This window comes from Ornithorhynchus anatinus, chromosome 4, assembly GCF_004115215.2.
Source record: "Ornithorhynchus anatinus isolate Pmale09 chromosome 4, mOrnAna1.pri.v4, whole genome shotgun sequence".
Classification (NCBI taxonomy): Eukaryota; Metazoa; Chordata; class Mammalia; order Monotremata; family Ornithorhynchidae; genus Ornithorhynchus; species Ornithorhynchus anatinus.
This window is the reverse complement of record NC_041731.1, coordinates 2,501-29,671: the sequence shown is the minus strand read 5'-3', so window position 1 is coordinate 29,671 and position 27,171 is coordinate 2,501. Positions and strand designations below refer to the sequence as shown.

Here is a 27,171-nt window from a genome sequence, read left to right as displayed (position 1 = left end):
TCTAATTCCAGCTCTGCCAATTGCCTGCTCTGTGACCTTGGGTAAGTCACTTTGCTTTTTTGGGCCTCAGTTTCTTCATTTGTAAAATGGGTGATTCTCCCTCTACTTCGACTGTGAGCCCCATTTGGGAAAGGGACTGCGTCTGAGCTGATGATCTAGTACCACAGTCATTATCCTTATTAGTGGCTCTGACCCCAAAAGCCTCACCTGTCACCTTGAGACATGATAGAGGACTCAGCCACCGCCAAACAGGAACTGGGGAACATTCAGCACCGGCAGCCCTACACCCGAGGACCCCATGGCCGGCCGTCACCACCACATCACCGGCGGTCCAGCTGCCGGCCAGGTCTGTCCTCCTCCCCTGCCTGCCCTGCCCTTAAACTATTGTGACATCCACCGTGATGTCACACGGTGATGTCACAGAATGGAGACCTCTCAGCTGGTGGACATTGGGTGGGGAGAAATCGAAGGGGGATGGGGGTCAGGCATCAGAGTCAGGAGTCAAGGAGAGGGTGAAGGTCAAGGGTCAGGGGTCAGAGTCAGGTTATTTAAGCCTGCCCCAAGGGGCCTTTACCTCACTTTGCCATCCAGTGGGTCTCTGTCGGGACTTTTCACCTCTTGGGAACAGGGGGTCGGCTCCACTCGGGACCACACGGCTTTGAGGTGCTCGTTGATAGTGTATGGGGTGTGACCCTGTATTTTGACCATATCTCCTTTCCTCCCCCAAACAAGACACTCCCAGAGGTGTCTCTCCTTTACAGACCACCGGCATCTCCACCTCCCGCCTGTGTTTCAGTTTCCTACAGCGAACCTGTCCCCTGCTTGCCCTCCTGGGCCAGAGGTTCCCCATGCCTCTCTAGCTCGAGTGCCATACTTTCTCTGTTCCATGGTCAGACCTGGCAGAGAAGGGTAAGAGAGTGCAGTGTGGGGTTACACTGTTCAGGGATTGGTCAGACCCTATAGGGCCTGGTTTCACTCCGCAGAGTGTGGTCAGGCACGCAGGGTGTAGTTAAACTGTTCAGGGGGTGGTCAGGTCTCATAGACTGTGGTTGCATTTTAGAGGGGGCGGTCAGTAACACAAGTTATGGTTACACTGTGCAGGGTGTGGGACAGGATACGGTCACACCGTCCAGGGCATGGCAGATCATTCAGGCTGTGGTCAGACTGTGCGGGGTGTGGTCAGACCATTTGGGGTGACGTGCAGTTGGAAAACTCTAGGAGGGGAGACTGATCCTTGTTCTTTTGATCCCCGTTGAACTACCGCGAGCAGACAAGCTCAATGTGGCTCAATAGTTGTATCGAATTACTCCAGAGGAGAAACCCATCCTAGGTTTGTTTATTGGTGACTGCTCTCTGCTGGAGAAACCAGGGCTCCTCTTTTTCAAACCCACTGTTATTCTTACTATTCAAACCTGCTATTACTATTTGGTCCTTACACCCTTGACTGCTTAACAGTCAATTGAGCACTTACTGCACTGTACTGAGCGCTTGGGAGAGTACAAGAGAGCTAGTAGACACAGTCCCTCCCCACCAGGAGTTTACAGCCCACGGTGTGCACGGCTAAGCGTTTGAGAAAGTACAGTAGCTTTAGTACCTATAATCCTTTTCTTCAAGTAGTTTACAATCTAGAAGAGTGTGTGGACTCCGTACTAAGCACTTGGGAGAGTTCAGTAGACAAGCAGGATCCCTGTCCTGAAGGAACTTACAGTGTACTATGTGCTGAGGGCTTGGGGGAATACAGGAAGCTTATAGGGTAGTAGGGGAGACAGACTTTACAAATTCTTCACCAATAGGGGAAAAAAGAATCGTGCTGTGGGATCGGGTTGGGGTGAGGTGATACTAAAGTGCTTAGGGGATACGGACTCCCATACAGAGGCGACAAAGAAAGGAGGGACAATGGGGTGGGGTGGGCGAGAGATCACTTAGAAAAGGCTTAGGCTTCCCAGAGATGTACGCGAGTCTTCACTTGTGGAGGAGCAGTATTCTCGGTATTCTCGGGAATACTTGAGACCAAAGCAGTGGAGGGCTGCTACAGTGACAATTGTCCTGCAAATTGTATTGTCCTCACTTGCAAAGACTGGGATAGTGGTTTCCATCATTCATTCATTCATTCATTCATTCATTCATACATATTTATTGAGCACTTATTGTGTGCAGAGCACTATACTAAGCACTTGGAAAGTACAATTTGGCAACACATAAAGACAAGCCCTACCCAACAATGGGCTCACAGTCTAGAAGCGGGGAGACAGACAACAAAATAAAACAGGTAGACAGGCATCAATATGTAAATATAAATAGAATTACAGACATATACACATCATTAATAAAATGAATAGGATAATAAGTATGAATTGTGTATATATATATGTACACAAGCGCTGTGGGCGGAGAGGGGAGTAGAGCAGAGGGAGGAAGTCCGGGTGATGAGGAGGGGAGGAGGAGCAGAGGAAAAGGGGGGCTTAGTCTGAGAAGTCCTCCTGGAGGAGGTGAGCTTTCAGAGACTGGTGGGGGAGTGGTGTTGAAGGTCCTTTTCGTGTCAATAGTTTGTAGACTGAGCAATGAAAGGAACTCTAAATGCTCCACATTACTCAGGGGTGGAAAAAAGGTTGCCTCAGAGCCATGAGCCTCAGTAATTCTGGAGCATTGGTGTTACCAATAATCCTTCTCTTAAGCACCCCCACCCGCCACTTGAGCTATGTGTTTTTCCTTTTTAGAAGTTTTTTTTTGTCTTATGGAGAAATTAAAAGATGTCTACTTAGTCACTTATGTGCCATAATATATGTAATTTATATACATATCTGTAATAATATTGATGTTTGTCAGCTTCCCCGTAGTTTGTAATCTTGTTGCAGGCAGATTCTTTCTTGTATTGTGCTCAATAAATACAATTGACTCACTGACTGTTACTTGGGGGGTTAAGGTTAGTATTTGGGTTATGATGACTTGAGGTCGGGATGGGGTTAGGGTTTGGGCGGGTTAGGGTGTTGGGGTTGGGGGTTAGGGTTAGGGGTTAAGGTTATAGATAATGAGCTTACAGTCTGCATTAGACAGAAACTTGAGCTCACCCATAATGCCACACAATTGGTCAACACATTCCCTACCCACATCGTGCTTACAGTTTTAAGAGGGGAGACAGGCATAGATATAAATGAATTAGATAAGTGTCGTGGGCCTCTGCTGCCCGGATCATTGTTCTGAAGTAAACATTCAGTCCGTGTCTCCCCACTCCTCAAGAACCTCCAGTGTTGCCCATCCACTTCTGTGTCAATCAATCAATGGTATTTATTGAACATTTACTGTGTTCAGAGCACTGTCCTCAGTGTTTGGGAGAGTACAATGCAACAGAATGGGTAGACATGGTCCCTACCCACAATGAGCTTACAGTCTACATCAAACAGAAACTGCTTATTGGCTTTAAGGCACTCGGTTGGCTTGTCCCCTCCTACCTTACCTCGCTGATCTCCTACAACCCGGCCCATGCAGTTCACTCCTTTAATGCCAACCCACTCACCGACCCTCGATTCTCATCTATCTCACCACCGAACTCTCGCCCTCGTCCTGCCTCGACAGATGATCGCTCTTCCCGCCTTCAGAAACTTATTTAAACCACGCCTCTCCCAGAGGCCTTCCCTTATTAAGCTCTCATTTCCCTTATCCGGCCTCCCCCTTAGTCAATTATACACTTGGTTGGGTGGCCTTTAAGCACTTCAATATTCACTCCAGCCCTACAGCTCTTACGTCCATATTCTGACACTCTTTTCTCCTATTCCCAATTTATACAAATATCTATATCCCCTTCTGAACTATGAGTTGCTTGTGGGCAGGGATTATGTCTCTCAACTCTCTATAGTGAACTGTCCCAGATGCTTAGTAAAATGCTTTGCACACAGTAAGTGCTCAATAAAATCCACCCTTTCCTCTCCATACAAACTGCTACCATGCTAATACAATCACTCATTCTATCTCACCTGGATCAGTGCATCAACCTCTTTGCTGACCTGCCAGGCTCCTCTCTCTCCCCACTCCAGGCCGTATTTCATTCTGCTGCTTGGATCATTTTTCTACAAAAACATTTGGGACACGTCACCTCCCCTGCCTCAAAAAACTCCAGTGTTTGCCCATCCACCTCAATATCAAACAAAAGCTTCTCACCAACTTCTCTGTGCCACAGTTACCTCATCTGTAAACTGGGGTAAAAATTTAAAGCACTCCATCAACTTGCCCTCTCCTACCTCACCTCTCTTCTCTCCTTCTACAACCCAGCCTGCACACTTTGCTCCTCTAATGCTAACCGTCTCACTGGGCCTCCATCTCATTGCCAACCCCTAACCCACGTCCTGCCTGGAACACCCTCCCTCCTCAAATCCTACAGACAATTACTCTCCCATCCTTCAAAGCTTTATTGCAAGCACATCTCCTCCAAGAGGTCTTCCCAGACTAAGTCCCACTTTTCCTCATCTCCTACTCCCTCCTGTGTCTCCCTGTTTTGGCCTCTTTACTCTGCCCCCCTGCCCCAGCCCCACAGAACTTTGTACATATCTGTAACTTTATTTACAGGAGCAGCTGAGAAGCAGCGAGGCTCAGTGAAAAGAACATGGGCTTGGGAGTCAGAGGTCATGGGTTCTAATCTCCGCCCTGCCACTTGTAGCTGTGTGACCTCGGGCAAGTCACTTAACTTCTCTGTGCCTCAGTCACCTCATCTGTAAAATGGGGATGAAGACTGTGAGCCCCATGTGGGACAACCTGATTACCTTGTAATTATCCCAGTGCTTAGAACAATAATAATAATAATAATGTTGGTATTTGTTAAGCGCTTACTATGTGCAGAGCACTGTTCTAAGCGCTGGGGTAGACACAGGGGAATCAGGTTGTTCCACGTGGGGCTCACAGTCTTCATCCCCATTTTACAGATGAGGGAACTGAGGCACAGAAAAGTTAAATGACTTGCCCACAGTCACACAGCCGACAAGCGGCAGAGCTGGGATTCGAACTCACGAGCCCTGACTCCAAAGCCCGTGCTCTTTCTTGTAGTAGATGCTTAACAAATACCAACATTATTATTATTATCATTTGTTTTGCTGTCTGTCTCTCCACCTCTAGACTGTAAGCTCATTGTGGGCAGAGAACTGTTTACTGTTTTACTGTACCTTCCCAAGCGCTGAGTATAGTGCCCTGCACACTGTAAGTGCTCAATAAATACGATTGAATGAATGAATGAATAAATTCCAATGATTGATTGATTGATACAGTGATGGGAAAGGCAGGGAGAGGACAGAGTTTGGGTGGGAAGATCAGGACTTCCATGTTAAACATGTTTAATTTGAAGTGTCAGCTGGACATCCAAGTAGAGATGTCCTAAAGGCAGGAGGCAATGTGAGACTGAAGGGGAGGGGAGAGGTTGTGAGACAGGGAAGATGGTGGTGCTGTCTACAGTGATAGGAAAGTTGTGGGGAGGACAGGCTTTAGGTGGAAAGATGAGGAGTTCTCTTGTGGACATGTTAAGTTTGAGGGGGTGCGGAGTGGGGAAGAAGACGGGCATCTAAGTAGAGATGTCTTCAGGGCAGGAGGAAATGTGCACCTGCAGAGAAGGAAGGAGATCAGGGCTGGAGAGGTGAATTTAGGAGCAGTTCATGGTAAGATGGTAGTTAAAGCCTCTCGAATAGATTCCCAGATGACCTTCTAAGTCTTCATCGGTACCATCGTCATCATCATCAACTCAATCTTCTTACCCCCTCTTACCTTACCTCCCTGATTTCCTTCCTCAACTCAGTCTGCACACTTATCTCATCTATCTCACTGCCAAATTCTTGCTCATGTTTTGCCTCTGGTCTGGAACTCCTTCCCTCTTTGTATCCAACAGGGGATCACGGGCCTCACCTTCAAAGCCTTATTAAAAACTCATTCATTCATTAATTCAATCAATCATATTTACTGTGCACTTATCATGTACAGAGCACTGTACAAAGCACTTGGGAGAAGATAATATAACAATAAATAGACACATTCCCCACCAACATAGAGCTTACAGTCTAGAGGGGGAGATAGACATTAGAATAAATAAATTACAGATATGTACAGAATAAAAATGATAATGATGGTATTTGTTAAGTGCCTACTATGTCCCAAGCACTGTTCTGAGCACTGACATAAGGGATGTGGGGCTGGGAGGGAGGATGAATAAAGGGAGCAAGTCAGGGTGACACAGAATGGAGTTGGAGAAGAAAGAAAGGCTTAGGCAGGGAAGGTCTCTTGGGGGAGGTGTGCCTTCAATAAAGCTTTGATGCCGGGGAAAATAATTATCTGCCAGATTTGAGGAGGAATAACATTCCAGGCCTCAGGCAGGCTATGGGTGAGTGGCAGATGGTGAAATAGATGAGAAGGTACATTGAGAAGGCTAGCATTAAAGGAGTGAAGTGTGCCGGCTGGGTTGTATTAGGAGAGTAGCAAGGTGAGTTAGCAGGGGGGAAGGGGATTTAGTGCCTTAAAGTCACCTCCAAGAGGCCTTCCCTGACTAAATCCTCATTTCTTCTTCTCCCACTCCCTTCTATCTTACCCTTACACTTGGATTAGCATCCTTTTTATCCACCTCACCCTCAGCCCCACAGTCCACATATATATATATATATATATATCCATAATTTACTTAAAGTCTGTCTCCCATCCTAGAAGATACGCTTACTGTGAACAGGGAACTTGTCTACTAATTCTGTTGTATTGGACTCTTCCAAGCACATAGTACAATGCTCTGCACCCAGTAAGTGCTCAATAAATCTGCTCAATTGATTACCTGATTAATCAACCCCCACCTCCACAAAGAGCTCCATTGGGGCAGAGCCCTGTGCTGGACTTGAGTTAAAGAACTGACTTGGGCTCAGGTGTTTTCAGTGTCGTAGGGCAGTCCCGCTCCCAGCCCCAGCCCTAACCAATCTATTTCTTATCCAGATACCTCCACATGGGATTAGGAGACACTGCCCCTTTAAGGCTCCAGAAGCTTCTGGGTCCTTCCGTGACCTATTTAAGGCCCTTGAGCCAAGTCCACCATAGTTTACAAGAGGATAGGAGACAGAGCTTGGCCCGCCGTGGGCCCAGGTAAGGAGGGGGCTCTGGTTGTTCCAGCTATCCCCCCCTTTTTTTAAGGGTGGGTGTGGGACTGGGATTGCTGATGCCTATTGTATTGATGATGATGAAGGTGGGGGAAGGCTATTAGGGTTGAGCTGGTGGGGCAGAGAAGGGGGTGGAGGAGGGATTGATTCCAGGGTTTCAGAAATGACTTGGATATACACTCTGGGGGACAAGGGAGGGACGTTGGGGTGCCTGATGGGTTATGATGTGACTGATGATGTGAATATGTTGTGCATTGCTGGGGATTGGGAGTGTGGAGGGTTGATTGTCCTGAGGGCTCTGATTGGTTTGGGGTTGGGGGAGGGTCTGAGCAGGGAGGGCTTTACTGGTTGGGGGAAGGTTTTGGGTTCAGAAGGTCTTGGGGAAAGTCAGGCCTGCTTTTGGCGTGACTGCTGGACCTGGGGTTGAGGGTACCGAATGGCTGGGACAGAGGACGCCTTACTGACGGACACATGGGGCATGTGGACTGAGTGTCGGGTGGTGCATGCTCACCGTCTGTCTGTCCGTCCGTCTACACCGCCTTGTGTTTGGATGTTGTCCAGCCCCGCTCCCGCTAGTAAGAGGGCTGGGATGCTGTCCTCTCCATCCGGGAGAAGCAGCGTGGCCTACTGGAGAGAACATGGGCCTAGGAGTTAGAAGGACCTGCATTCTAAACCCAAGCCTGCCCCTTGTTTGCTGTGTGACCTTGGGCGAGTCACTTCACTGCTCTGGGCCTCAGCTCCCTCATCTATAAAATGGGCTTAAGAAAGGGAGTCCCAGGTGGCATAAGATCTAATAACAATAGTATGTGTCAAGCACTGATCTAAGCTTTGGGGTAGATACAAGATAATCAGGTTAGACACAGTCCAATTAACTTGCATCTATCTTTACGTTTAGTAGAGTGCCTGAAAAAACAGGAAACATTTAACATGAGAAGCGGCGTGGCTCAGTGGAAAGAGTACGGGCTTGGGAGTCAGAGGTTATGGGTTCTAATCCTGGCTCTGCTAATTGTCCGCTGTGTGGCTTTGGGCAAGTGACTTAACTTCTCTGTGCCTGTTACCTCATCTGGAAATGGAGATTAAACTGTGAGCACCATCTGGGACAACTGGATGGCCTTGTATCCCTCCCAGAGCTTAGAACAGTGCTTAGCACATAGCGCTTAACAGATGCCATCTTTATTATTATTAACAGGTACAGAAACACAAAAAACCCAGAGGTCAAAGTGGTGCCCTATGCCCAGTATGTACTGGTCGAGGGGGGACAGGGACTGCCCCTGCTGGGGCTGTGATGCTGGGCTCTGGGATCCCACCCCTGCAGGGTTGTGGGTGAGGAGCCCGTGTGCGTGGGCAGATGCTGTGTTGCTTCTACGGGGGGGGTAGGGGTGGGGGGCTGCTTCCGGCTCTATCGCTATTCTTACTCTTTTCTCTTTCAACCAGTTGTAAGGAATTACAGACAACAGAGAAGCAGTGTGGTCTAGTGGAGAGAACCTGGACCTGGGTTCTAATCCCAGATCTGCCATGTGTTTACCACCTCACCTTGGGTAAGGCACTCCTCTGCTCTCCGCCTCAGTTCCATCACCTCTAAAACTGGGACTAACACCGTGAGCCCTGTCTGTGACAGGGATTGTGTCCAGCCAGATAAATTGTGCCTGGCAAATAGTAAGCACTTAACAAATGCTGTAAAAATTTATAATGCTTGTGTCCCTTCAAGTCAGTGGTATTTACTGAGCACTTTATATGTGCAGGGCACTGAACTGAGCATGTGGGAGAGTCCAATACAATGAATCCATGGTATTTATTGCACATACGCTGTGCGCAGAGTACTTGTAAACTCCTGAAGTTCAGTGCTCCTGAAGTTCAGTGATGGTGTGTGTTTGTGCTGAATCCTCCCAAAGGTCTGGCCCACAAATGCCCTTATTAAATGCTCTTAATGTAAAATTCTGTTCCCTCCAGTGCTCTGGGCTCTCCGTCGCACACAGTGAGCCCCCTTAAGGGTGGACCACCACAACCTGGGAACCATCGGATACGCCGAACCCCCAGAGGGCAGGGTCACTGAGGGCAGGGTGGCAGGCCATGATCTGTGGCTGTCGGCCTCCTCCCCACCCGTCGCTACAGAGGGCAAGGCTACCACAACCGTGGAGCGGTCTGAAGCATGAGCCCATCCAGGGCAGAGCCACCATGACTTTGTGTCTGGGTGACACGGGGAGCCGCCCGAGGACAGGGCCACTGCAACATTGGACCCGCCAGATACTGAGTCCCCTCTCCATCCTGCCCCGAGGGCAGGGCCACAAAAAAGCTCTGCCCGTGTGACACTGAGCACATCCAGACCAGAGCCGCCGTAACGTTGTCGATAGTATTTACTGAGCACTTTATATGTGCAGGACACTGAACTAAGCATGTGGGAGGGTACAGTACAATGAATCTATGGTAGTTATTGCACATATGCTGTGAGCAGAGTACTTGTAAATTCCTGAAGTGCAGTGATGGTGTGTGTTGTTTGTGCTGAATCCTCCCAAGAGTTCAGCACATAACTGCACTTATTAAATGCTCTTAATGTCAAATCGTGCTCACTCTCTAGTGTTCTGGGCTCTCCGTCGCATACACTGAGCCCCCTTAAGGGACGACCACCACAACCTGGGACCCGTCGGACACTGTGAACCCCCTGAGGGGAGGGCCTCTGAGAACAGGGTGGCCGGCTGTGATCTGTAGCCATCAGCCCCCTCCCCACCCGCCGTTACCGCTGACAAGGCTGCCGCAACTGGAGTGGTCTGAAGCCGTGAGCCCATCCAGGGCAGAGCTGCCTCGACTGTGACGTTGTGTTTGGTCACATGGGGAGCCGCCCGAGGACAGGGCCCCGCAACATTGGACCCGCCAGATACTGTGAGTCCCCCCCCACCCCGCCCCGAGGGCAGGGCCACAAAAATGTTCTGCCCGTGTGACACTGAGCCCATCCAGACTGGAGCCGCCGTAACATTGTCGATAGCATTTACTGAGCACTTTACATGTGCAGGACACTGAACTAAGCATATGGGAGAGTACAGTACAATGAATCTATGGTAGCTATTGCACATATGCTGTGTGCAGAGTATTTGTAAACTCCTGAAGCGCAGTGATGGTGTGTGTGGTTTGTGCTGAATCCTCCCAAGAGTTCAGCACCTAACTGCACTTATTAAATCCTCTTAATGTAAAAATGTGCTCACTCTAATGTTCTGGGCTCTCCGTCGCATACACTGAGCCCCCTTAAGGGACGACCACCACAACCTGGGACCCGTCGGACACTGTGAACCCCCTGCGGGGAGGGCCGCTGAGAACAGGGTGGCCGGCCGTGATCTGTAGCCGTCAGCCCCCTCCCCACCCGCCGTTACCGCTGACAAGGCTGCCACAACTGGAGTAGTCCGAAGCCATGAGCCCATCCGGGGCAGAGCTGCCTCGACTGTGACATTGTGCCTGGGTGACTCTGGGAACCCCTCGAGGGCAGGGCCACTGCAATGCTGGACCTGCCAGATACTGAGTCCTCCCCCCGGAGGGAGGGCCACAAAAATGTTCTGCCCGGGTGACGCTGGGAACCCAGCCAGAGCAGAGCCGCTGTGATGTTGTCAATAGTATTTACTGAGCACTTAAGTACAGAACACTGAAGTAAGCATGTGGGAGAGTACAATACAATGAATTCACGGTATTTATTGCACACAAGCTGTGTGCAGAGTACCTGTAAACTCTTGAAGCGCAGTGATGGTGTGTGTGGTTGTGTGCTAAACTTTTGGGGGGATTCAGCACAAACTGCACTTAGTAAATGCTCTTACTGTAAAATTGTGCTCACTCTAGTGTTCTGGGCTCTCCATTGCACACGGTGAGCCCCCTTAAGGGTGGACCACCACAACCTGGGACCCGTCGACACGGTGAACACCCTGAGGGAGGGTCACGGAGAGCAGAGTGGCCGGCTGTGATCTGTGGCGGTCGGCCCCCTCCTCACCCGCCGCTACCGAGGACAAGCCTGCCCCAAATGTGGAGTAGTCTGAAGCTGTGAGGCCGTCCAGGGCAGACCTGCTGTGATGTTATGCCTGGTCGACAGTGGGAGCTCCACTGGGAGCAGGGCTGCCGCAGCGTTGGACCCGTCGGATACATTTTAGTTTGTCCCACCCCGCCATCCAGGTCAGGGCCCCCAAAATGTCCTGCCTATGTGATACTGTGCAGAGCAGAGCCGCTGTGACGTTGTAACCGTGTGATACTGTGACCCCTCAAGGGTAGGGCCGCCGCAACTTTGGACCCGTCGGATACTGTGAGTATCCCCCTCCCTGCCACCACCGAGGGCAGGCCCCCAAAAATGTTCTGCCCTTGTGACACTGAGCTTATCCAGAGCAGAGCGGCCATGACATTATACCCATGTGACACTGTGAGCCCTCAAGGGCAGGGCCGCTGCAATGTTGGACCCGTCGGATACTATGAGTCCCCCCCGCAGCCCTTAGGGCAGGGCCCCAAAAATGTTCTGCCCATGTGACACTGTGAGCCCATCCAGAGCAGAGCCGTTGTGATGTTTTATCTGTGTGACACTGTGAGCCCTCAAGGGCAGGGCCACTGCAACGTTGGACCCGTTGGATACTGTGAGTCTCTCCCCCTCTTAGGGCAGGGCCAAACAATGTTCTATCCATGAGACACTGTGAGCCCATCTAAAGCAGAGCCGCCGTGATGTTGTATCTGTGTGACACTATGAGCTCTTGAGGGTAGGGCCATATCAATGTTGTGCCTATGTAACACTGTAAGCCTTTAGGATCTGGGTGCTTGGAAGAATGATTAAAAATATGGGTGGTGGCAAAAGGGGACTGGCCTTAATCTTCCCATTTGTTTCTTCTTGTCCCGAGCAATGGGAAGAACAAACAGAAATCGGGATGCCAGAGAAAGGGGGTTAGCTTGATGTCATGAACCCCAAATTTAGGTCTTCCTAGCCCAGGTCCCGGGAAGAGCAACAACATGGGTGCCCTCAAAAATGGAGACTGGCTTCATGTCCCAAACCCCATATTTAAGTCTTCCCATTTTGGGTCTTGATGGCCCAGGCCCTAGGAAAAACAATGAATATTTGGGTGCCGGCGAAAGTGGGGAGTGGCTTCATGCTATGAACTCCAGATTTCAGTGTTCCCGTTGGGGTCTTCATGGCCCAGATGCCGGGAAGAACAGTGAAAATATGTATGCCGGCAAAAGGGGGGGACTGGCTTCATGCCAAGAACCCCAGACTTCAGTGTTCCCGTTTTGGGTCTTCACGGCCCAGGTGCCGGGAAGAACAAAGAAAATATGGGTGCCGGCAAAAGTGGGACACCGGCTTCATGCCAAGAACCCCAGATTTCAGTGTTTCCATTTGGGTCTTCATGGCCCGGGCTTTGGGAAGACCATAGAAAATATGGATGCCGGCAAAAATGGGGGGACTGGCTTCATGCCAAGAACCTCAGATTTCAATGTTCCCATTTAGGTCTTCGTGGCCTGGGTGCCGGGGAGAGTAATGAAAAATATGGCTGCCAGCAAAGAGGGGGACTGGCTTCATGCCATGAACCCCAGATTTGAGTCTTCCCACTGGGTCTTCATGGCCCAGGCAGTGGGGACAATAATTTAAAAACTTTGGTGCCGGCCAAAGGGGTTTGTGGCTTCATGCCACAAACCCCAGATTTTCATCTTCCCATCTGGGTCTTCATGGCACAGGCACTGGGAACAACAATAGAGATATGGATGCCGGCAAAAGGTGGGGACTGGCTTCATGCCATGAACCCCAGATTTGACTCTTCCCATTTGGGTCTTCATGGCTCAGGCACTGGGAACAACAATAAAGATATGGGTGCTGGCAAAAGGGGGTAGTGGCTTCATGACACAAACCCCAGATTTTAATCTTCCCATTTGGGTCTTCATGGCCCAGGCACCGGGAACAACAATAAATGAGGGGACTGGCTTCATGCCACAAATCCCAAATTTGAGTCTTCCCATTTGGGTTTATATGGCCCAGGCAGTGGATACAGTAATAAAGATAGGGGTGCTGGCAAAAGCGGAGAATGGCTTCATGCCTTGACCCCCAGATTTGAGTCTTCCCATTTGGTTCTCTATGGCCTGGGCACCAGGGATGATTTTAAAATTTGGGTGCCAGCAAAAGGGGTAGTGGCTTCGTCCCACGAACCCCAGATTTGAGTCTTGCCATTTGGGTCTTCGTGGTCCAGGCACCAGGAAGAACAATAATGTGAGTGCTGTTTTGACGGTACCCATTTGGATCTTCCTGACCAGGATGCCAGGAAGCACATTAAAAATACTAGAGTCAGCAAAAAGGCTGGCTTCATACCTTGGACCCATGCGCCTCTCTGACACTTGAGCCCCGCCGCAACGTTGTGCCAGTCTCCCACTGTGAGCTACCCCCCACCCCTGGACTACACACCGAGAGGCAGGGTCCCTGTGACTGACAATGGGTCTGTCTGATCCCCCTGGAGAGAGGGCTGCTGTGATGATGTGCTTCCCTGACACTTTGAGCACCCACCTGGGGCAGGGCTGCCAGGTCCTTACACCGGTCTGGCACTGGCATAGTAAGCTTATCTCTAGACTGTAAACTCACTGTGGGCAGGGAATGCATCTGCTTATTGTTACATTGTATACACCCTAGTGTTTAGTACAGTGCTCTGCACACAGTTAGCACCCAGTAAGTACGATTGAATGAATGAGTGACTGACACTGTGATGAGGGTTAGGCTGCCACAGCTCTGTGCCCATGTGACACTGTGAGCCGCCCACACCACACCGAGGGGCGGGGATGCCGCCACTGACGGTTGGCCTGTCTGACCCTATGAGCCCCCAGGGTGCCGGGCTGCCATGATGCTGTGCCCATTTGATACTCTGAGCACCCCCCTGGGGCAGGGCCACTGCAGCGTTGTGCCTATGTGACACTGTGACCCCCTCGCACCACACCGAGGGACAGGGCTGCCGCCACTGACAATGGGCCTGCCTGACCCTCTGAGCTCCCTGGGGGCCTGGCTGCCATAATATTGTGTCTTTTTGACACTGAGCACCCCACCCGGGGAAAGGCCGCTGCAACTTTGTGCCTGTCTGGTACTATGAGCCCCTCGCACCGCACCGAGGCGCAGGACCGCCGCCACTGACAATGGGCCAGTGTGACCCTCTGAGCTTCCTGGGGGCCGGGCTGCCATGATGTTGTTCTCATTTGATACTCTGAGCACCCCCCCGGGGCAGGGCCACTGCAGCATTGTGCCTATGTGACACTGTGACCCCCTCGCACCGCACCGAGGGACAGGGCTGCCGCCACTGACAATGGGCCTGTCTGACCCGCTGAGCTCCCTGGGGGCCGGGCTGCCATAATGTTGTCTTTTTGACACTCTGAGCACCCCACCCGGGGAAGGGCCGCTGCAACTTTGTGCCTGTCTGGTACTGTGAGCCCCTCGCACCGCACCGAGGCGCAGGACCGCCACCACTGACTGGGCCAGTGTGACCCTCTGAGGTCCCTGGGGGCCGGGCTGCCATGATGTTGTTCTCGTTTGATACTCTGAGCACCCCCCTTGGGGCAGGGCCACTGCAGCGTTGTGCCTATGTGACACTGTGAACCCCACGCACTGCACCGAGGGACAGGGCTGCCGCCACTGACAATGGGCCTGTCTGACCCGCTGAGCTCCCTGGGGGCCTGGCTGCCATAATGTTGTCTTTTTGACACTCTGAGCACCCCACCCGGGGAAAGGCCGCTGCAACTTTGTGCCTGTCTGGTACTGTGAGCCCCTCGCACCGAGGGGCAGGGCCGCCGCCACTCACAATGGGCTAGTGTGACCCTCTGAGCTCCCTGGGGGCCTGGCTGCCATAATCTTGTCTTTTTGACACTCTGAGCACCCCACCCGGGGAAGGGCTGCTGCAACTTTGTGCCTGTCTGGTACTGAAACTGTGAGCCCCTCGCACCGCACCGAGGTGCAGGACCGCCACCACTGACTAGGCCAGTGTGACCCTCTGAGGTCCCTGGGGGCCGGGCTGCCATGATGTTGTTCTCGTTTGATACTCTGAGCACCCCCCTTGGGGCAGGGCCACTGCAGCGTTGTGCCTATGTGACACTGTGAACTGCACACACTGCACCGAGGGGCACGGCCGCCACCACTGACAATGGGCCTGTGTGACCTTCTGAGCTCCCTGGGGGCCGGACTGCTATGATGTTGTTCTCGTTTGATACTCTGAGCACCCCCCCGGGGCAGGGCCACTGCAGCATTGTGCCTATGTGACACTGTGACCCCCTCGCACCGCACCGAGGGGCAGGGCTGCCGCCACTGACAATGGGCCTGTCTGACTCTCTGAGCTCCCTGGGGGCCTGGCTGCCATAATGTTGTGTCTTTTTGACACTCTGAGCACCCCACCCGGGGAAGGGCCGCTGCAACTTTGTGCCTGTCTGGTACTGTGAGCCCCTCGCACCGCACCGAGGCGCAGGACCGCCACCACTGACTGGGCCAGTGTGACCCTCTGAGGTCCCTGGGGGCCGGGCTGCCATGATGTTGTTCTCGTTTGATACTCTGAGCACCCCCCTTGGGGCAGGGCCACTGCAGCGTTGTGCCTATGTGACACTGTGAACCCCACGCACTGCACCGAGGGACAGGGCTGCCGCCACTGACAATGGGCCTGTCTGACCCGCTGAGCTCCCTGGGGGCCTGGCTGCCATAATGTTGTGTCTTTTTGATACTCTGAGCACCCCACCCGGGGAAGGGCTGCTGCAACTTTGTTCCTGTCTGGTACTGTGAGCCCCTCGCATCACACCGAGGGGCAGGGCCGCCGCCACTGACAATGGGACTGTGTGACCTTCTGAGCTTCCTGGGGGCTGGGCTGCCATGATGTTGTTCTCGTTTGATACTCTGAGCACCCCCCCCTGGGGCAGGGCCACTGCAGCATTGTGCCTATGTGACACTGTGAGCCCCTCACACCGCACCGAGGGACAGGGCTGCCACCACTGACAATGAGCTAGTGTGACCCTCTCAGCCCCCTGGGGGCCGGGCTGCCATGATGTTGTTCTCGTTTGATACTCTGAGCACCCCCCTTGGGGCAGGGCCACTGCAGCGTTGTGCCTATGTGACACTGTGAGCCCCTCGCACTGCACTGAGGGACAGGGCTGCCGCCACTGACAATGAGCCTGTGTGAACCTCTGAGCTCCCTGGGGGCCGGCTGCCATAATGTTGTGTCTTTTTGACACTCTGAGCACCCTACCCGGGGAAGGGCTGCTGCAACTTTGTGCCTGTCTGGTACTGTGAACCCCTCGCACCACAGCGAGGGGCAGGGCCACCACCACTGACAATGGGCCTGTCTAGTACTCTGAGCTCCCTGGGGGCCGGGCTGTTGTGATGTTGTGCCCGTTTGAAACTCTGAGCACCCCCTTGGGGCAGGGCCACTGTAGCGTTGTGCCTGTGTGACACTGTGAGCCCCTCACACCGCACCGAGGAACAGGGCCGCAGCCACTGACAATGGGCCTGTATGACCCTCTGAGCTCTCTGGGGGCCGGGTTGCCATGATGTGTTTTTCTGACACTCTGAGCCCCCTCCCAGGGCAGGGCCGCTTTAATGTTTTGCCTGTCTGGCACTGGGAGCCTCCTGCACCACACTGAGGGGCAGGGCCACTGACAGTGGTTCTGTTTGCCACCCTGAGCTCCCTTGGGGAAGGGTTGCCTTGATGCTGCACCATGGACCTGTCTAACTCTACGATCCTGCCCCAGGCCTGGGCCATCACTACGTTGAGCCCGTTTGACCACGTGAGCCTTCAAGGTCTAGTCATTTGGTCAGAATGACTTGGAAAAAAAGGGTCTGGCTTTTTGCCACAAACCCCAGATTAGTCTTTCCATTTGGGTCTTTGTGGCCTGATGGCTGGAAGAACAATTAAAATCTGTGTGCTGGGAAAAGGGAGACCGGGCTTCATGCCACAAATCCCAGACTTGATTTCCCCTTTTGGGTCTTCATGGCCCGGGTGCAAGGAGGAACACTAAAATTATGGGTGGCAGCAAAAGAGGTACTGGCTTAATGCCACAAATACTATATTTGAGTCTTTCCACTTGGGTCTTCATGGTCCAGGTGCTGGAAGAGCAATAATGATACGTGTCCTGGCAAAAGGGGGTACTGGCTTCAAGCCACAAACCTCAGATTTGAGTCTTCCTGTTGAGGTCTTCATGGCCCAGGTGCTGGGAAGAGTAATTACAAATATGGATGCTGGTAAAAGGGGAAACTGGCTTCATGCCACGAACCCCAGATTCGAGTCTTCCCATTTGGGTCTTCATGGCCGAGGTACTGGGAAGAACAATGAAAAGGTGGATGCCGGAAAAAGTGGGGACTGGCCTCATGCCACAAACCCCAGATTTGAGTCTTCCCATTTGGGCCTTCATGGCCCGAGCACCGGGAAGAACAATAAAAATGAGTGCTGGTAAAAGAGGGTGTGGCTTCATGCCATGCAGCCCAGATTTTATTCCCTTATTGGGTCTTCATGGCCCAGGCGCTGGGCAGAGCAATTACAAATATGGGTGCTGGTAAAAGGGGAAACTGGCTTCATGCCATGAACCCCCAATTTGAGTCTTCCAATTTGGGTCTTCATGGCCGAGGTACCGGGAAGAACAATGAAAAGATGGTTGCTGGCAAAAGTGGGGACTGGCTTCATGCCACAAACTCCAGATTGGAGTCTTCCCATTTGGGCCTTCATGGCCCGAGCACCGGGAAGAACAATAAAAATGAGTGCTGGTAAAAGAGGGTGTGGCTTCATGCCATGCAGCCCAAATTTTATTCCCTTATTGGGTCTTCATGGCCCAGGTCCTGGGAAGAACAATAATGACACGTGTCCTGGCAAAAGGGGGTACTGGCTTCAAGCCACAAACTTCATATTTGAGTCTTCCCATTGAGGTCTTCATAGCCCAGGCGCTGGGAAGAGTAATTACAAATATGGGTGCTGGCAAAAGGGGAAACTGGCTTCATGCCATGAACCCCAGATTTAAGTCTTCCAATTTGGGTCTTCATGGCCGAGGTACCGGGAAGAACAATGAAAAGATGGATGCTGGCAAAAGTGGGGACTGGCTTCATGCCACAAACTCCAGATTGGAGTCTTCCCATTTGGGCCTTCATGGCCCGAGCACCGGGAAGAACAATAAAAATGAGTGCTGGTAAAAGAGGGTGTGGCTTCATGCCATGCAGCCCAGATTTTATTCCCTTATTGGGTCTTCATGGCCCAGGTGCTGGGAAGAGCAATTACAAATATGGGTGCTGGTAAAAGGGGAAACTGGCTTCATGCCATGAACCCCCAATTTGAGTCTTCCAATTTGGGTCTTCATGGCCGAGGTACTGGGAAGAACAATGAAAAGATGGATGCTGGCAAAAGTGGGGACTGGCTTCATGCCACAAACTCCAGATTGGAGTCTTCCCATTTGGGCCTTCATGGCCCGAGCACCGGGAAGAACAATAAAAATGAGTGCTGGTAAAAGAGGGTGTGGCTTCATGCCATGCAGCCCAGATTTTATTCCCTTATTGGGTCTTCATGGCCCAGGCGCTGGGAAGAGCAATTACAAATATGGGTGCTGGTAAAAGGGGAAACTGGCTTCATGCCATGAACCCCTAATTTGAGTCTTCCCATTTGGGTCTTCATGGCCGAGGTACCGGGAAGAACAATGAAAAGGTGGATGCTGGCAAAAGTGGGGACTGGCTTCATGCCACAAACCCCAGATTGGAGTCTTCCCATTTGGGCCTTCATGGCCCGAGCACCGGGAAGAACAATAAAAATGAGTGCTGGTAAAAGAGGGTGTGGCTTCATGCCATGCAGCCCAGATTTTATTCCCTTATTGGGTCTTCATGGCCCAGGTGCTGGGAAGAGCAATTACAAATATGGGTGCTGGTAAAAGGGGAAACTGGCTTCATGCCATGAACCCCCAATTTGAGTCTTCCAATTTGGGTCTTCATGGCCGAGGTACCGGGAAGAACAATGAAAAGATGGATGCTGGCAAAAGTGGGGACTGGCTTCATGCCACAAACTCCAGATTGGAGTCTTCCCATTTGGGCCTTCATGGCCCGAGCACCGGGAAGAACAATAAAAATGAGTGCTGGTAAAAGAGGGTATGGCTTCATGCCATGCAGCCCAGATTTTATTCCCTTATTGGGTCTTCATGGCCCAGGCACTGGGAAGAGCAATTACAAATATGGGTGCTGGTAAAAGGGGAAACTGGCTTCATGCCATGAACCCCTAATTTGAGTCTTCCCATTTGGGTCTTTATGGCCGAGGTACCAGGAAGAACAATGAAAAGGTGGATGCTGGCAAAAGTGGGGACTGGCTTCATGCCACAAACCCCAGATTGGAGTCTTCCCATTTGGGCCTTCATGGCCCGAGCACCGGGAAGAACAATAAAAATGAGTGCTGGTAAAAGAGGGTGTGGCTTCATGCCATGCAGCCCAGATTTATTCCCTTATTGGGTCTTCATGGCCCAGGCGCTGGGCCAGAGCAATTACAAATATGGGTGGCTGGTAAAAGGGGAAACTGGCTTCATGCCATGAACCCCAATTTGAGTCTTCCCATTTGGGTCTTCATGGCCGAGGTACCGGGAAGAACAATGAAAGGTGGATGCTGGCAAAAGTGGGGACTGGCTTCATGCCACAAACCCCAGATTTTTGAGTCTTCCCATTTGGGTCTTCATGATCCCTGTGCCAGGAAAAACAGTGAAAAGATGGCTCCGGCAAAGGGGGAATTGGCTTCATGCCATGAACCGCAGACTTAAGTCTTCCATTTTGGGTCTTCATGGGCCCAGGTGCTGGGAAGAACAATAATGACATGTGACCTGGCAAAAGGGGGTACTGGCTTCAAGCCACATACCTCAGATTTGAGTCTTCCTGTTGAGGTCTTCATGGCCCAGGTGCTGGGAAGAGTAATTACAAATATGGGTGCTGGTAAAAGGGGAAACTGGCTTCATGCCATGAACCCCCAATTTGAGTCTTCCCATTTGGGTCTTCATGGCCGAGGTTACCGGGAAGAACAATGAAAAGGTGGATGCCACTTTTGTGCCGGCAAAAGTGGGGACTGGGCCTCCATGCCACAAACCCCAGAATTTGAGTCTTCCCATTTGGGCCTTCATGGCCGAGCACCGGGGAAAGAACAATAAAATGAGTGCTGGCAAAAGAGGGTGTGGCTTCATGCCATGCAGCCTCGATTTTATTCCCCTATTGGGTCTTCATGGCTCGGGTACTAGGGGGAGAAAGAAAATGTGGATGCTGGCAAAAGGGTCTTGTCTTCATGCCACAAATCCCGGTTATGAATCTTCCCATTTGAGTCTTCATGGCTCAGGCACTGGGAACAACAGTAAAGATAGCAGGAACTGGCTTCAGGCTACAGACCCAGCTTTGAGTCTTCCCGTCTGGTTTTTTGTATCTGGGGCAACAGAGAAAATAAAACGAGTGCCGCAAAAAGGGATAGTGGCCTCATGCCATGAACCCAGATATGGTCTTCCCATTTCGGGTCTTCATGGCCTTGGCACTGGGGAGAATAAAAATTTGGGTGCCAGAAAAGGGGTCTGGCTTCACGCCACAAACTCCAGATTTGAGTAGTTTCATTTGGGTCTTTTAACAGCCGGGGCACTGGAACGAACGATAAAAATATGCAGCAAAAAGGGAGGTACTCACTTGAAGCTGTGAACCCCAGATTTGACTCTCTTATTGGGTCTTTATGGCCCAGGTAGCAGGAGGAGAGAGAAATATTAATGCATGCCAAAAGGGGCGTGGCTTTATGCCCTGAACCCCTGATTTGAGTCTTCCCATTTGGGTCTTCAAGGCCGTGTACTGAGAAGAAAATAAAATGAATGGTGGCAAAAGAGGGTATGGCTTCACGAAATGAAGCCCAGATTTGACTCCCTTTTGGGTCTTCTCGGCCCAGGCATTTGAAAGCTTGATAACATGGGTTTTGGCAAAACTGTGGACTGGCTTCATGCCACCAAGCCCATCTTCAAGTCTTTCCATTTGGGTCTTCACGGCCCAGGCACAAAGGCAACAGATCATGTGAGTGCTGGCAAAAATGTGGGCTGGCTTCATATCACGAACCCCAGATTTAGGTCTTCCCATTTGGATCTCCATGGCCCCGGTGCCTGGAAGAGCAATAGTAACATGAGCACTAGCAAAATGCAGAGCTGACTTCATGCCACAGATCCTGTATTTGAGTGTTTCTATTTTGGGTCTTCATGGCCCAGGCACTGAGAGGAATGAAAATGACATGTGTGCCAGCGAAAGTGGGGACTGACTTCAGGCCATGAAACTGCAGACTTCAGTTTTCCCATTTGGGTCTTTGTGGCCCAGGTACCAGCAAAAACAATGAAATAGGAGTGCCAGCGAAAGGGGGCCTGGCTTCATTCCTGAAGACGAGATTTGAGTCTTCCCATTTGGGTCTTCACGGCCCGGGTGCCAGGAAGAACAATTAAAGTATGGGTGCAAGCATAAGGGGGACTGGCTTCGTGTCACGAACCCTAGATGTAACTCTCCCAGTTGGGTCTTCATGGCCTGAGCATTGGGCTGAGCAAGAATATTTTGGTGCCAGGAAAATGGGGGCCTGGCTTCAGAACCTGGGAATTAATTCTCTCAGTTGCATTTGGTGCCTGGGCTCTAGGGAGAGTGAAGATGGCTTAGCTTTGTCACTTTCCCTCGGTTGGACTCTACTGTTGAGTTTTGGGGCTTGGCCCTATTTGAGGCCCAACAGGTCAAAGAGCTTCCTGCTCATTCAGGGACGATCACCGGAAGAGTCTCCACCTGTATCATTCCCTGCCGGTCGGGCTCTACTATCTTTGCAGTGACCAGATGGACGCGTGTACCTCAGACTCTGAGCCTACTGAAACAGGTTAGAATCGGCATCACTCTGGGGGAGGGTGCTTTTTTAATCTTCTCTTAGAACTCGGGTTTGGGCTGTGTCGCTGGAGCAGGAAAAGTTCAGGCCTGGGCACTGTGGAGCACCTGGGTTCTCATCCCAGCTCTGGCCTCTTGCCATCTCTGTGACCTTGGGTGAGTCACTTAACCTTGCTGTGCCTCAGTTTCTTAACCACTAACATGTCGATTCAATACCTGTACTTGGATTTGCTCCCTTTATTCAGCGCTCCCTCAACCACATACCACTTGAGTCCTTATCTATCATTTATTTATATCCATGGCTGCATCCTCTTGCAGACTGTGAGCTCACTGGAGGAAGGAAATGGATCTTCTAGTTCTACTGTCTTGCACTCTCTCAGTGCATAATGCCGAAAGTAAGTACTCAGTAAATAACACCGATCGAGTCACTCTAGATCCAACATACTTTGGGTTTCCTAGCAGAGAATTAGAGAGCGTAGACCTAAGCTCTCACTTCAGCTTTTTCTAGCAGCATGGTTCGTGGCAAGAGCATGGGCTTGGGAGTCAGAGATTGTGGGTTCTAGTCTCCACTCCATTTCTTAGCTGTGTGACTTCGGGCAAGTCATTTAACTTCTCTGTGCCTCAGTTACCTCATCTGAAAAATGGGGATTAAAATTATGAGCCCCAGGTGGGACAACTGATTACCTTGTATCTACCTCTTTCCCCTTCATCCCCCTCAGCTAAGCCCCCTTTCCCTCTGCTCCTCCCCCTCTCCCTTCCCCTCCCCTCAGCACTGTGCTCATTTATATATATTTTTATTGCCCTATTTGTTTTGTTAATGAGGTGTACACTCCCTTGATTCTATTTATCGTGATTGTTGTCTGGTTTTTGTCCATCTGTTTCCCCTGATTAGACTGTAAACCCATCATTGGGCAGGGATTGTCTCTATCTGTTGCCAAATTGTATATTCCAAGCACGTAGTACAGTGCTCTGCACATAGTAAGTGCTCAATAAATACTATTGAATGAATGAATGAACAGTGCTTGGCACAAAGCAAGCACTTAATAAATACCAAATTAGTATTTATCATTACTATTATTCTAAAGAAGTTGGTTTTTAAAAAGGGGTCGACGATCAGTCGAGCCTATGTGCCTCTGCGTGATCGGATTCCTCACGCATCCCTTTATCGAACCGATCTCGATCCACGAAGGGTGTCTGTGTGCAGAGCATCGAACTGAGCACCTGGGAATGTATAATACAGTCGATAGAAAGAATCTCTGTCCATGAGGAGTTGACAGTCTTCTGTATATCTGCAGCCCTATCAGGCACCGGACAGTCTCTAGATGTCTCTCTTGCCTCTTCTGTAGATACAGTGTTCAACTCTGACTCCCAGAATGACCAAGGAGAAACCGACACACCTGTGGGATTCTTCCGGCTGTGGGTCGGGCCAGAGCGAGTGATGACTGTTTTCAGCAGGGGATTTGGTGTAAGTGTATGATTTTTCCCTGTAAATTCTAAATCCCTTTAGGAGACGGCTTCTCCGGGACGGCATGGCCGGCGGCCCCCGCCGGGGAGATGGGAGGGATCAGAGAAGACTTCCAGAGGAGGAGAGCTTCCTGGTGCTCTGTGGCATGAATTGTGTGGGTGAGGGAATTTCAGGCTCATTCCATATCAGGGCTTTCACCTCCGCCTTGGGTCTTCCCCTTCAAATTCTGCCTAGAGGTCATTTTTACCTCTCAGCTTGAGAGCGGACCCGGACATCCCGCATCCGGAAAGAATGAGATGAAGACAAGGGGCGAGAGAGAGAGAGCTTCTGTGTCCAGAGGTGGGGTCGTGCGATCGTGTCCGCATCGATGGCCGGCGGCCATCTCCGTTGCCTTGTTTTGCAGGAGGGGAGCGGAGGTGGCACGGTGAGGGGGAGCGGGAGGTCAGGGTAAGAAGAGGTGGATTGTGGGTCTGAACTCTCTGCAACACTGCCACTCTGTGCCCCCTGGCCCTCCTGAGAGAGAGATTGTGGGGGGATGGTGGCAGTCACTGGGAGGGATGGGCATGGAGGAGGGCAATGCTTGGGGACTCTTTCTCCCCACGTGCCCCTCCTCCACTCCCTTGCCCCTTCCCTCCTTTGACTTCATCTCCTCTCACTACTCCCACCCGCTCCCCGCCAAAATAAAGCCAGTGGTAGATAGAACAGCGACTCGACGATTGCGGCCCACAGGTCCGTGGCCCGCCAGCCGGACCGTCCTCCTCTGGAATCCCCCGGCAGCCATCCCGGAAGGCACCAGATTCACCGTTCCTCAACACCCCCGGCCGAGACCGCCCCACGGTCACAGAACGTCCCCCGGGGTTATCTCTGAATGCCATCGGGTGCCCTCCGAGCTAGGCCCCAGACCTCTGGCCTCATGCACATGGGGAAAAATGAATAAAAATGTCTTAGTCTCAGGTCTGTTGGCATTCTCTTGTTTGTGGATTGGGTCTGAGCTGTTCTAAGGGATGGGGTCTGCTGATGGGCAGGATGGGAGCTCCTTTCACAGCCAAGATTTTTGCAAGTCAGTGAATGAGTCTACCACATTCTTCCTCATAGTTGGCCGAGGCCTCCGCAGAGCAGGTAGGCTTGAACCCCTAACCCTTAAAGAACAGTGGGGCCTAGGGGTAAGAATGAAGGCCTGGATTCTGGCCCCAGCTCTGCCATTCCTCTGCTGCGTTACCTTGGGCAAATCATTTCACTTCTCATCAGTTACCTCATCTGTGAAATGGGGATTAATAATGATGGTATTTGCTAAGTGCTTGTATTTGGTATTGGTAATTGGTATTGGTAATGATGATATTTGGTGAAGCAGTATGGTTCAGTGGAAAGAGCCCGGGCTTGGGAGTCAGATCATGGGTTCGAATTCCGGCTCTGCCACTTGTCAGCTATGTGACTTTGGGCAAGTCACTTCATTTCTCTGTGCTTCAGTTCCCTCATCTGGAAAATGGGGATGAAGACTGTGAGCCCTACGTGGGGCAACCTGATCACCTTGTATCCTCCAGTGCTTAGAACAGTGTTTTGCACATAGTGAGCACTTAACAAATGCCATTATTATTATTATTTTACAAAGCACTGTTCTAAGTGCTGGGGGATACAAGATGATCAGGTTGTCCCCAGGGGGCTTACAGTCTTAATCCCCATTTTATAGATGAGGTAACCGAGGCACAGAGAAGTGAAGTGACTTGCCCAAAGTCACCCAGCTGATAAGTGGCAGAGCCAGGATTAGAACTCATGACCTCTGAATTACAGCCCATGCTCTTTCCACTTTGTCTGTGCCAAATTAGTTCCACCTCAATGGCTTCAAACTTTCCCACAGTCCCCACTCTTCAAAAAAAAAAAACAAAAACAAAACCCCGCCCTCCATCCTAGCTCTACATTTTCTTCATCCAAGTCGTGCAGCCTCAGTGCCTGGCAGTTGACAAGCTGGGATTTGATGGAGAGGAGACTTTTATTACTAGGTTTTATTCTCTCTACAGCGGTCACCCAATGCATATCCTGACTTCAAGGACCATCTCTGCCATTTGGACTGTTGGGTAAAATATCAGACTTGCCCTGCCACTGAGAGGGAGCCATGGGCTGCACCACTACATTAAAGGGAAGGTTAAGGGTGTGTGTGTGTGTGTGTGTGTGTGTGTGTGGAGAGAATTAGGGATTAGTTGAATTGGGGGAGAGAGCAGTGAGGAAGAGGAGGCCACTGTAGACACAGAAGCAGCTTCAGGAAATGGGGGTTGGGGCTCTGCGCAGGGAACTGCTTCTGTTTGACTTGACTGTGGGTCTGAGAAGACCCGGGGCCCTTAATTCTATAGATGGGTCTTTCTCTGGGTGCTCACAGACCTGTCTCCAGAGTTACTCTGTACATCCTCAGTCACTCTCAAAGAGACTCTTCTGTGTCAGACAGTTGCTTTAGGGGAGGAAGGAGGTGCTTTGTGAAGACAGAGGCAGGAAAAGTTCTGGTTTCCTTTATATTCTTCTGAGAAACAGAATTATGGAGACTTTATTGTGAGATGGCTGTCGGTGGCAAGAGAGTGAGGTGCACTGAGACTGGAGAGGTGAAAATGCAGGCATTTGTATTAGAAAATTAATTTGCCATATTCAGAGGTGTGGGTTATCTTTGGAGTCAGGAAGAGTAGCCATACAGGCCTGACAATTGGAAGGGGGAGAAAAGATTCTTTGTGGGAGAGAGGGGTCCAGTGAAAGAGGAGAGCTACATGAACAGTCCTGTCACCAGAACTGCCTTGCATGCCTGTACCTCCCACAGAATGACTCTTCCATATATGTAAGGGGTTGTCCCAGGGGAGTGGGAGGTCGGTATCAAGATGCAGTGTGTGTGTGTCCATCCTCATGCCATTCTTCTCTGGAGTTGTTTAGCCACCTCCCTGAGTGTTGGTAGGGAGCATAGAAAGCAGTTAAAGCCCTGGGTAGTGCAGACTTTGCTACATCCCTGTTCAGTCTTAGCTCTCCCGGCCTTTTGACCCAGGTCGTCTTTGGCCTGGGGTTGTATAGATCCCGAGGAGAGAAAAGTGGAGAAGTCAGGGTGTCTGTGGTTGCTCTCTGTTTTTTGAGCAATAGGTTGATTTAGCAGGAGTAGAGGAATGTCACCTTTTAGAGAAACTGAATTGTTTGCATCTCCTCTCCTCCCCTTTCCTTTTCAGCCCCCAGGAGCACCATCAGATCTTTTCCACTCCTGCTGTCAGGCCACAGAGTGCTATTATGGGGTAATCTGCACCCTAGGACAACCTCCACCATCTCTCACAGCAGGTGAGAAGGAACTCAACTTTTTGCTCTCTACCCTGTTCAGCAACAATGGCTCCTCTCCCTCACTGACTCTTGTCTATCGCCTTCACCCTCTGTTGTAGACTTAACTCCCGCCTTACATCCATCATTTTCAGTGCTCCCTTCTCGTCACTGAGGCAACTGCCAGTGCTTAATAAAGTATTAAATTGAATTGCTACTAACCAAGATTCTGGAGATAACTGAAGCCACTGGATCTTCCCAGTTCCCAAACCTTCCTCACTACTCCTACACTTCTTGTTATTCTTCCCAGCTATGTCATACCTGCCTGAGTTTGAAATCCATTAACTCAAAGTTTGTTTTTCCTCTTGCTTCACACATCCTAAACATTCACAACTATGTTCTTTCACTTCCTATCTTAAAACACTCCTGTGGTGAATTAATTCCTTTCTCAGTGTTTTCAAACATGCTCACAGTTCTCTTGATGGCTTTTTGTTTTG

General features: G+C 51.0%; 1 protein-coding gene and 1 long non-coding RNA gene across 8 annotated transcripts in view; one reads left to right on the top strand and one right to left on the bottom strand.

Moving 5' to 3' along the window:
• The window catches only part of LOC100085976 (maestro heat-like repeat family member 5), a 40,648-nt gene extending 40,291 nt beyond the window's left edge, over positions 1-357 (bottom strand). For all 7 annotated transcript variants that reach the window (XM_029064127.2, XM_029064129.2, XM_029064131.2 and 4 more), the window contains exon 1: positions 208-357. In XM_029064127.2, coding sequence (XP_028919960.1) covers positions 208-266 — 59 coding nt within the window. In that variant the 5' untranslated portion in view covers positions 267-357. The remainder of the gene's footprint in view (positions 1-207) is intronic.
• An 8,185-nt stretch (positions 358-8,542) lies between these two features.
• Positions 8,543-9,664, top strand: LOC114811335. Its single transcript, XR_003759018.2, has 2 exons — positions 8,543-8,644; positions 9,057-9,664. It is a non-coding gene; the product is annotated as an uncharacterized LOC114811335 (long non-coding RNA).
• The last annotated feature ends 17,507 nt before the right edge of the window (positions 9,665-27,171 follow it).